This window comes from Thalia democratica, chromosome 1 (assembly GCF_965202585.1).
Source record: "Thalia democratica chromosome 1, ktThaDemo2.hap1.1, whole genome shotgun sequence".
Lineage (NCBI taxonomy): Eukaryota > Metazoa > Chordata > Thaliacea > Salpida > Salpidae > Thalia > Thalia democratica.
The window spans coordinates 41,760,182-41,772,499 of record NC_139165.1 but is presented as its reverse complement, the minus strand read 5'-3'; the positions used below and the strand labels follow the sequence as shown (position 1 = coordinate 41,772,499).

The window sequence follows — 12,318 nt, the reverse complement described above, 5'->3', positions numbered from 1 at the left end:
TATTAAAAACGCATTAATTAAGTCTGCATAAATTTGAAAAACATATTGTAACAATTGATAAAACTCTTTATTAGCAAAATTACAACAAAATGATCATTTTTTAAGAACTATTGTGTACTACAAAGAAATTTAAGAGTCCTTTATAAAAAAATTGTCGAAAAAAGATTAGTTTTGTTTGACTCAACCTTCAAGCGTATTGTACAGTACGTAGCGGACAGGACGTTTCTTTTTGCGTGCAGTACGTTTCCAACCCTCTTGATAGTTGTTTAGTGTTATGCTTTTTAGAATTGTTATAAAAATTTAACTAAACAGTTTAAATAAACTCAATTACTAAACATAAACATCTTATTCATAATATTAGCATGCAAATCACATATATACACATATAAAACAAGGTTATTACTCAAGCTATACTATTTTAAGTTGTATTAGTTTGAGATGTAAATAAAGTCAAGGAAAACAAAACAGAAAAAATGCTCAAAAGCTATATTATGCTGTTTTAAACAAACTTGATAGAAAAAAGCTGTTTTCTACAAACAAGAGTTATATAATATTTCGTGCTGGTGAGCAAGCGTAAAGAAAACATAGAAATATACTCCTATAAGTATATATATTAGTTTTATATGTTTTTAAAACTAAAACGTTTTATTAATAGTATACTGATACTTGGTTGTTTATCTATTTAAAAACACTTTAATAACAAAATAAAGGCTACTTAAAAAAAAAAGACTTATTTAAACCTTCATTTGAATTGAAACAGTAATGCAGTGCTAGGCAGCAGAAAACTTTGAAGTTATTTAAAGAATCTAAAATATAAATCAAAACTATATAGCTCTTTGCTTTATACGGGAAATAGTTGACAGCCCATTTAAAAACTTTAGTTTCACTTTCGAAAAAATATAATTTAAGCTGCTTTCGAAGCTGACTTTAATAAAACTTATTTTTGAAGCTTACTGTCAAAAAAGATTATTTTTTGAAGTGATGTTTTTGTTCTGATTTAAGTTTTTGTTTACTTCTTAGGTACAGAATAACAGGAAGTATTAAAAAAAATTTGGGAGTAAACGGGAATTATTAAAAAAGTTCTATTTTGTACAAATATTATTTTTGTTAAGCTAATAACTTTGTACACATTGCTTTTATTTTATGCAGAATATATTTAAAATTTTTGAAACATTTGTGATTTATCGCAGCAATAAAAAACATAAAAACATTTTCGTTTCATTAAAATAATTACTCAAATTTTTATGAATACTTTTGTTATATAAATTTTTTAGCTTGTAAGTCGGACATTAATGTTATGAAAATTTTAAAATGCAATATTTTCGTCTAATATTTTTAAGAATTTATTTCAATTTAAAGCTTCACTCCATAAACAGTTTGAAAATAAAACGCAAGTAGATATTACAACAAAATTATCAGATGTAAGTAACTTTAATGAAAATACATAGCATATGCTCTGTAATATATGATAAATAAAAAATTGTAAAAAAAAATAGTTCAGTAAACTTAAAGCTAAAATCAACGGTAAGAAAACTTTGAACGTAAAACAATAACAAATACCAAAAACTAAAAGTAAACATATCAATTATCACTTAGTCTTATTTAAAATAAAGCTAATATCTAGTTACCACTACTTAGTCATTAATGTATTCTTTCTAAAAGGTATGGAAATTAAAAAAAAAGAGTTAACATTTTAAAAACAAGTTTTAAGGACTATAAAAACAACCGTTTGGGTTATTTATAAACGATTTAAGTAAATAAAAATTGTTTTCAGACATAACAGCTTAATAAAAAAAATATTTTGATAAATTTTATCACAAACTTAAGTTTCTAGTTTTGATTCAAAGCAATATTTTTTTCTAAAAATTTGTTTTGAATATTAAAAGATATTGTAATTTAACATTAAAGTGGCAGCTAAAATAATCCGTTTTGTGTTATCCATCGTAAAAAAAGACTTTAAATGAACTTTAGAATCTATAAACAAAATATTTTTAATATAAAAATAAACTAACAAAACAAGTTTAAGACTAATCAAGAACAAAGCAAACTTATTGAAAAACAACAGTACACTTCTTTGTAAATTACTTAAAACTCGTTTAATTAAAACATACAAGTTACAGGTGAATGAACTTAAACATACTATAAACTATAACGAGTTCAGTAGAACGAAGTTTGAAATATTGTATTAAAATCTATACAACAGTTTTTTAGTTTAAAAATAACCACGATTAAGTTTGAGGTTAATTTGTAAAAAACCGTTTCATATTCAAAAACAAACAAGCAAAAAGCTATCATCAGTGTTATTTACAGTAAATAAACACTAGGAGCTAATTTGGGGTAGCCGTATAAATTAAATTTCCAGATAAAAGGTGTAGTTTAGTAAAATATTAACTTTCATTTTAAAATTTGATAAAAAATATTTTAATTATTCAGTAATATTTAAAAATATTAAACTACTATTAAACTGCTACTAAACTTAGTGCCACTTGCCTCTACAGCTACCGATTCGTATCAAAAAGAACGATAAAATTAAAAGTATTTATGACGTACTAGAGACGCGGAGCATATGCATTAGTTAGGTTTAACGTTCAATGTTATAATTTGTTTTCAAAATGTAATAAAAAAATTTGTTTACAATTACTAAACTTTAGGTTGTACTTTACAAAATTTTATAAACGGGAAAAATAAAGAAGCCGAAGCAACGTAATTTTCAACTCTTAATTCGATGTACCAAATCTTGTATTGTGACGTCATCACAAGCACTACGAAGTAGTGGACGAGTGACGCATGAGCATCAACAACGAAGGGTCCCTGTTGACCGCCTGCCTGAACTCGTCAAAAGTAATCTTGCAGTTCTTGTCCTTGTCCATCCGCGTGAATATGTCCTCCACCCTCTCGTGCGGAGTCAGATCCGCTCCCATCGATTTGTGGATCTCATCCTGGCCCACCATTTTGTATATTGCCTGCAATATACAATTTTAATTGTTTTTGAGTTTAACACTTGAATTTTAATAGTTTAAATTTGTGTTTTGCTTCTTGGAACGAGAAGTAATTTAGTTACACTACCTTGCCGACCATATTTAACATTGCCTTATAAGATTTTTTTTGATTCAAAATTTATAAACAAGTTTGTTTCCAAGTAATAGCTATAAACTTTTCAAGTAGAAAAAAAATTCAAAAGCTTTAGAAAACTTTATAACATAAATTCAGTAAAACCTAATTCATGTTAAAATTGTTTAACATTTTTTAAATTAAAATAAGAATACTTGAATTTGACTCAAAATTTTTAAAAGACCGAAACTAACTGTACTGTGAAGTATCAATAACATTTTTACATCAGTTGAGAAGAAAAAAATATGAACTTTTTTTCATTCAACTATGTCTATAGTAATTGACTAACAATAAGCTAAACAATAAAAATAATTGAATATACGTTGTTGTAACCTTATGTCGATAAGTTTTTACATGTTCATTAGTAACTTTTGTCTTATGAATAACTAGACGTAGTTTTTTTTTTTGCTATAAAATACATGACACTGTTGGCCTATTTTTGCTTCATGCTATATATTCCAAACATATGTTCTTGTTTTGAGATGGTTGGTTAAAAGCGTAATGTATTGATAACAACATATGTGCAAACAAATTAATTAGTTTACATACTATTTTGTTCACATATTACTTATTGAAAACAAACATTCAAATGTTTTAAATACGTAAACTATTAAAATTTCCACTAAAACCTATCAAGGGGAAAATTGTTGTAGGTGCAATAATTTGTTTTTTATTTTAAAAACGTTTCTTTTTTATCGTAATTGAATTTTTAGAAATAAAACAGTTTAAAAGTTTTTGCTTTTTTATGTTTGCTAATAATTGAATTTAAACAAACTAACTTATTAGTCTTAGATTTTAAATATCTAAGCTGTCTTTTAATCCTGAATTTAAACTTATTTAGCATTTATAGCATTAATAATTTAGCATTTAAATTATAAAGTTTAACAAATAAAGTTAGAATTTGTAAACTTGTTTGTTTAATAGGTTTGAAAAAAAGGAAAAATAAACAGTTACAAAAAAAATTAATGACACATCATCGAGTGTAAGATATAATTAACTTAAACGTGTGATCTTGCATGCTCTAAACTAAACTAATAGTTTAAAAAAAAGGAATAAACTTGTTAACAAACACTCAACTTTAAGAGTTAATAATATAAGATGTTGGTTTTTTTTTATATAAATTGTAATTAAGCTTAATATTAAAGCCAAGATATTTACTTATAATAATAACCTTCTTCATAACTACAATCAATAAAGTATTTTAACACATTCAATTTTTTAAGTAAATACAACTACAGTTTAACCAAATAAATATTTTTAGGAATATCTGGTGCTTTAATTTAGCTCAATGCTAATAAAAGTCTATAACTAGATAGATTAAAAGTTAAAAATTTAAATTGACTATATAGTTGTAGCAAACATTAAAATATAAAAAAAAAACAGGTTTTAATCTTTTTTTTTTGTTTACAGCCAGGATAAACACAAAGAAAATAATTTAATTACGTGAAAAGAATCACGTTTTTTAGTTTAATTTTGTATTGATTATTTTCTTTAAACAAGTTTTATGTTTTAACGAGTCTTTTGCTATTTTATAAATTTAAAACTAATACTTTTAAATATATACTTAAATATGTAGTTACTACTGTCAATACTGTTACTACAATATTCGTTATTATTTTTGCATATAACTTATCTTTTCAAGAAATAAACCTATCTTAAAAAACTTATTATTTGGAAAACGTTTGCAATTAAATGAATTTACTTTTTTAGCATGTGTTCAAAAACTACGCATTAACAAAAAATATCTCTTAATGATTTATTTTAAAATTAAACTGATGCGTAATAAAATCATATGCTAGTAAAAATTTCCTTATCATTTACGTCAACAGATATATCGTTTGATTTTGAAAATGAATATTTTTTTAAATCTTTTTTTTTTTAAATAAATTAAAACCAAAACTTAAAATTATTCAATTCGGTAAAAGTGTATTAACAACGCAGTATCACATTTTAAAGTCAAAACTTCATGCAGAATTTTTTACTAAATTAAAAAAAAATATTTGTGTAGAAAAGTTTACTGCAACACGTTGTAACCACATTTGACTTTCACCAGCACTAACCTTTCATGAAGTCAAAGTTGTAACCGTGCCAGTCAAAAAATAGTCGGTCAACCTTGTTTGACCCGAAACTCAACTTTCAACTTTTGTACTAAATATTTTTAAAGTTGTTTGAAACTATAGTTTTAAGGTAAAAATTTGGTCTGGTGTAGCAAAAATTTTCTAAACGGTCTACAACTGGAATATACTGTTATGTTTTAATTAAGTTTGTATGCAATCTACTTTCTTTTATCAAATTAGCTAGCGAACAATTTGACAAGAAAATAATTCCAACTAAAACAATTATCTTTAAAATTAATACTGCTCACTTTAGTGTTATGCTTTATAATCCTCGATAAGGAAAATAAAGTAAACTTAAACAAACATTTTAAGTGCGAGAAATTTCATTGATTTAATTGCTTTATTCAATCCACACCTCTTTTAAAAATCGAACAGTTACGTAAATACTTCGATTCAGCGTTTATTTTTAGAACTGCAATGCCAAGCCTCGCTCTTTTGTGATTCACAAAAAAATATCAACAGCTTGCATAAGTTTTAATTGTCTTTATCAAACATGTGTTACGTCATAAAACAGGATCTTTTGGCCTGGTAAACTTTGCAAAGATATATGCATTTAATAGTTTTATTAAAAAAACAGTGTGCTAGTAATACATTTAAACAGCGTTAGTCAAGTTGAAGTCGTGAATCGATTAAATCTTTTTATATATCGCGCTCCTATAGAAGGCGAAATAAACTTATTGAATCAAATTTATGAAATTAAATTTGCATGCGTTCGAGTGTGTGCGGGTTTATATTAAATTTTTTCTACTCTGAATGAAAGCGTTAGGTTCAAACTGATTCGTTTTTTGAAAAGGAAAGCATCTGTTAAATTAAATTAGCTTTTTGCTGAGATTTTCAGAATGCTTCCGTTTGAACTTTCGCTCTTAAGTAAGTTGGTTTTATTTTTTACAAAATAAACATATTTTCGTTCAGACGACACTATTTAGATATTTTTTAATTTAAAAACAGGAATTTAAACTATTTAGCATCCTAGTATACTGCTACTGTATGTTTTCATTTTTATAATGAATACAGAAAATACAAAAGGTAGTCTTCGTAAAAACGTTACTTTTAATTAATTGAATTTACGCGAGTGTTTTGTAAACAAGCTAACTAATTAATCATTTATAAGCGTAAAGATCAAGCTAGGATAAAATCTGATTGAAAAAACAGTAAACAAAATTGTACATAAAAACTACATTAAGCTTCAAGTTTGTTTTAAAATAATCTACATCAACTTATTTAAATTTTCTCTACAACTATTAACATGTTTAAAAATAAGTGTATGTTATGTTTCTATTTAGAGTTTAAATATTTGAGTAAACATAATATAATAGAGTATTTACAAAACTTCTCTTGAGACAACATAAAAATGTTTGGAAACTACTATATTTTTTTGTAAAGCAATAGAAAAAACTACAAAAACTCATAAAAGATAAAAACATTTTAAATTAATAGAATTCTTTTTTTTTTTGATGGTTTATTTGAACATTTGTAAAAAAAACTACTTTTGGTCATAGAAATCGTACCTTTGTGGAAAAAAGTTATTTATGAACAGAGTTTATACAAGCAAAGTAACATTAAATGAAAAAAAAGGCTCTGTTTTCAAAACCTTCAAAATTCACCCGCGATCAAAATCCACCCGCGATCAAAATTCATCCGCGTTCAAAATCCACACAGTTAAATTCGAGAACCGCTTACCGATGAAGGGTAAGGGTTAGGGGTAACAGTGATATTAAAAAATTAAAAAATATATATATAAAGTATATATGAAATAAGTTAACAAATAAAAAAAAATTGGGTGGATTTTAAACGCGGGTAGATTTTGATCGGGTGGATTTTGAACGCGGGTGGATTTTGATAGTATACCGTTTTTATTGTACAACTTTGTAAACACACAAAACCAACCTTGACCATGGTGAGCATTTCGTGTTTCGATATGAACCCGTCATGGTCGAGATCGTACATGGAGTAGGCCCACCTCAACCTCCTTTCAAATGTACCACGTGACGTAATTGACAGGGCGAACATGAACTCACTGAAGTCAAGCGAACCGTCACCGTTTGAATCGAATGTTCTACAGTGTTTGGTTTTACAATTTAAAAAGCTAATAAAACTAAGTTTACATAATACTAAATATTGTTAAAAGTGTATTTTAGATACTAAGCATTCGAGCCTCGGTAATACTAAATAGTGGTAATATGTTATATTGTCAAAAAAAATATCGGTGAAAGTGATCAAAGCCAAAGTATAGACTTTCATGTGCTATAAGACAAGCTGAAATTAACATAGAGTTTTGAGCATAACGCTTGAATTGTCAGATGACAAGAATTCGTGGTCTTATGATCCAAGTGGCGTAATCAAAGTTTTATATTATAATTGCGTTTTATTACTGTTATAACAGTCCTTGGAGACGCTGCTTGTTTTTTTATGCTAATTTACAATTATAACTTCATGTTTTAGACCAATATTAAAGTGTTTTCAAAAAAGCATTGTTTTGTTTATTCTTTACTATGTTTAATGATTTTATTTTTGTGCTAAGACTTTTTGTTTTCAACGTTTGTTGTAAATACTTCCAAATATTGTTGAATTTATGCCGTGCAGAGTATATGCAAACAAAGTATTTGTTTGTGAAACAATAGCTACTAGAATAGGGTGCTCTCTAAAAATATTTTATTTGCTTTGCGGTGAAACTTTTTAAGAAAGTGTAAAAGCGTGGCGTTGTTTAGGCTTGTCTTTAAGGTACAACAAAACATTCTTATATAACAAAACAAATAGTTTGTTTTTATTTCGAAAGCTTTTACAGCGTTGTATATTTGATATATTTAAGTTTATTACAAGATGTAAAAACTTGCAGAACTCAAGTTTCGTGCCTTCGCACTCTTCAACTGCAAAACAAGTTCAAAATAAAGCACAAAAAAAAACACCTTGCAGTTGAGGAGTGCGTAGAAACTCGACTTTTGAAAGTTTTAAAATCTTGAAATAACTTTTTGATTATCAAAGCCCTTAAGGTGGGCTCCGTGTTGAATAGTTTAATTTTTTAAGTTAATCAGTATATCAATATGCATATATAGATGTATATATTAATACAGCAATACGTTTTAGTAATACAACTTTTTCACTGTTCTAATTGAAAGAACAGCTCCCCAGATAGTATATTAAAACATTATCTTAAAACGTAAATCAAAATGTACATGAAATTTAAGCAAAAAACTTTAAGGACTGTTTTGTCACTATATAAATCATTGAAAAATATAATACACACTTAGTTTGCGTAAGCGTTCAAAACTACTAAAAATAAAAGCTTGAAAATTTACTAAAAGTTTATTTTGATTGTCTAAAGCTATATTTAAGTTTAATTTTGAGGTCTCGTGTTTTTCCATATTGCAGACAGTGCAGCTATGTTTTAAATTGAAATTATTTTATTTTTTGCTAAAATTTCCCCGTTACTGTTGAAATTTCCAGTTTATAATAATATTTATTTATTTATTTAATTATATAATAAGCAAATTTTTTATACAGCTGTTTCGTATACAAGAAATTTTTATTTCATATATTCCTCAGTAAAGCTAAAGTTTATTAAACATGTCTTACAGAAATTTAGAATTTGAAAATTTTATAAGTATTATGAATCACTATTTTTGTGCAGTAAGCTAAGTTTAAAAAATACACTGTTTTTAGATTTTTACTGGTTCAATAATTTAGAATAAGTTTAAGTAAATGCTGTTAAATATATTGTAAAGTATGTAAAGGAACGATTGCATTAGAAAAATATTTTAAACTGCGCGGCTTAGTTTACTTTAATTTGATATTTAATTAAGTTTGATTTTGCTAAAAAGTATTTTTGGTAATTGAACGCCTAGTTTTATCTTTCGCTTTTCTTGTTTAGTGTTATGGTTTTGTGCAAATTTTTAACTTCGATTTTTTCTAAGTTTTAAAGTCCACAGCCGAATTTAGAATTTAATTTTGATCTCGTCCTGTTCAGTACTTTCCATTTAAACTAAAGTATTTGTTGTTAAAATAAAAATTAAAATTTGTGGTTAAAATCATAATAGTTATAAAAACTTTAATTTTTTTATTTCTGTAAAACATGTTTAATAACTTTTTAGCTTTACTGAGGAATATATGGTATAGAAATTTCTCGTATACGAAACAGCTGTGAAAAGATGTTGTTTAACATGTAATTAAATAAATTTTTAGCTCCAGTTCAACTTGACGAACGCTATTGACCAGAGCTTTTAAAAAAACTGTAAATAAATAAATATATATATATATATAAACACTTTTTGTACACATATCTTTGTTTTTTATGCTTTTGTAGATTTAAAAAAAATTAAACAATGTGTTATTAAATCTGAATATTCTCTTAAACTATAATCATTGAGACAAAAAAACTGTTACTTGAATATAAAATATTAAAACCAAAACATTGAGTAACAATTTAAAAACCATATACTTTGTTAAAAATTGTAGACTTCAATTATTTTTAATGATTTTTTATATAAAAAATTACAATCCTTGTAAGTAATATGGGCTGAAATCAATTTTTATGTGTATTTTGCAAAAGTAAGTAAAAGTTTATTTTTGCTTATCAAGAGTTAATTTTTTATCTTAAAAAGTTTGAAATAAAATATTTTTAGTTAAAATGTTAGTAAGGTACTTACAAGTTAACTAATTTGAACTTTACAATCAAATCATTTTTGTTTGTTGAAATCATTCGAGAACAAAATGTCATGTTATAGTTAACATAACTATTTTAGTAAATAAATAGTTATTTGAAATGATTAGTTGCAACTTCGGATAAGCATATAAGACAAAAATAAATAGTAAAAACAATGAAAAAACTTTTTAGAAACACGGCATAAAGTTGTAAGTATCAATAAAAAATGTCCTTTTATTATCTATTGCTTTGAATAAAAAAACAGTTGAGCTTAGTTATTCAATAACAGTTTAATTTTCTGCTTTTATGGACTATTATTAAACTTGTAACATGAATGTTTTATTTAGTTGTGGTTAAATTTAGTCTTACTATTTCAATAAAAAAAAGGTTAACAAAGAAGTAAAAGGAAATTTATTAACAAATTACTTAGTAAATATTGCTGTTTTAATATTCCGTTATTTTGCACAAACCTGTTAAATATCTTTAATAAAAAATGCGCAAGATTGCAAAAGCTTTATTACTAATTGTTAAATGTGACTACGGAAACACTAACCAAGAAAATGATATTTAGGGCTTGAACTTACCTTCAAAATCTAAATTAAATCTAAATCTTACCCTAAAAGAAAACTCAACTACTTAAACAAACGAAAATTTAATTTAAGTTACTGCGTAAAAACTAGTTATATTTATTTTTTATCATTGTTGTTGATGTTAACTCTTTTTTAACACTGGACAGCAGATTCAAATAAAACAATAACTCAACAGTGTAAAAAATTAGATACACATACGATGAAGGCAATAATGTAGTTCTTTAAGTAAAATTATCAAAAAAAATGCATATTTTAGTAGTTTCTTAAACTGATTTAAAGCTGTTTCTTTGTTTCAAATTTCATCATTTTTATTTTGTTGATTCATAAAATTATAAGTTTTAGTAAGTTTAGTTATACAACTTTATATAACCATAGTTTAGAAACGTGTTAAGCAGCAATTAATAGGTCTAAATTTGTCTTTTAATTTTTCTAAACTTCTTGTAACTTATTTGTAGGTACAACAAACAAATTCCCCTGACCTGAAAGCATGTTTAGCGAATGCGCTTGCGTCTCCCTGCGGAAATATGTCCTTGTACAATTTCTCGAACTCCTTTAACGTCAGGATTCCACTCGGACAGTCTTTTCTGAAACTTTTGTACCATTCCCTGATTTCAACATCTGTGAACTCTGTGGTGCTCTGAAGCTCATGAAGGTCTGACGGAGATAATTTCGAACTTCCCTTACCCATACTAATTGTTGTTTTTATTTTTTACTGTAAGATGTTTTACTATTATATCTGTACCAAAAAAAAATCAACATTTTTTTTGTGTTTAGTTTATTCTGCTATTGTAATTGTTTTTTTCTGTAAATTCCCATTTTTTATTAATACTTATTTGATAACTAATCTAATTTTTCAAATCATACTGTTTATTATTATATTAAAAAAAGGTAGTTATTTAGTTTACATTCGAATTACTTTTTACATTCTTTTTTAGTAAATAAAATAGACTTTTCTTGAAACTAATTCTTATTCAATAGTTTACTATAATAAAAGCATAAAGTTATTTTTTACTTCATTGTCTGCAAAAAGTTAGAAGACTAAAGAATTTTAATTCAATTTTGTCATAGTTAACAGTTTGTGAATGTCCAATAGATTATAAGAGCTTAACAACGTTTTTATCAAAAAACAAAAATAAGAACATCTAACTTACTTTCAAATATCTTGGTTATCATAAACAGTATTTACTTTTTTTTAAATTAACAAAGTTTAGCATCTAAAAATTTTAATTAAAAGTGTTTACTAACTGTTTTCAGTTTTTTCTTACCATATATGCCCTTATGATTTTTTTTCTTAAATTAATTTTTAATATACTAAATAAGTTTTACACAAACAAACGAACCTTTTTTTGAAGTTAACTTAACATCTGATTATACCAAAACACAACTTGTTTATAATATTCTATTGAACATTGAAAACTAAATGAACACTTAATAACCATAAAAAAATTTTTTTTGATAAAATCAACAGCATTAATACACAACCAATCGTAAAATGTTTTAAAGGTGAGATTGTTTATCACAAAGGAAAAACCGCAAATACAAATTGAGATTCGGCACAAAAACACGATAAAGCACAGTAAACAAGTTCACATATACAGTGACGTCATAATAAAACCGTGTAATCAGATGACATGAATCGATTTGTTTACTACAAAAAAGACAAGCAGCATGATTATTCACTGTGAAATTTACAAAAATATTGCATTGGTATCTTTATATTTTTATTCCTTTTTATTTATTTATTTAATAATAAAAATAGTTTATAAAAAGTACTTACTTCATGCAAACAGAGCTAAATTACACACTTTTAAATACTAGCATAAATTATTCAACACCTTTGTTTTTGAATTTTACTTTAAAT

General features: G+C 25.5%; 1 protein-coding gene across 1 annotated transcript; it reads right to left on the bottom strand.

Moving 5' to 3' along the window:
- Positions 1-2,353: 2,353 nt before the first annotated feature.
- Positions 2,354-11,145, bottom strand: LOC145831240 (hippocalcin-like protein 4). The gene is made up of 3 exons (XM_082938399.1): positions 10,937-11,145; positions 7,116-7,284; positions 2,354-2,963 (listed from the first exon to the last, which is right to left on the bottom strand). The coding sequence occupies exons 1-3, from the start codon at positions 11,143-11,145 to the stop codon at positions 2,763-2,765; spliced, it is 579 nt and encodes a 192-aa protein (XP_082794525.1). The 3' UTR covers positions 2,354-2,762.
- Between the last annotated feature and the right edge of the window lie 1,173 nt (positions 11,146-12,318).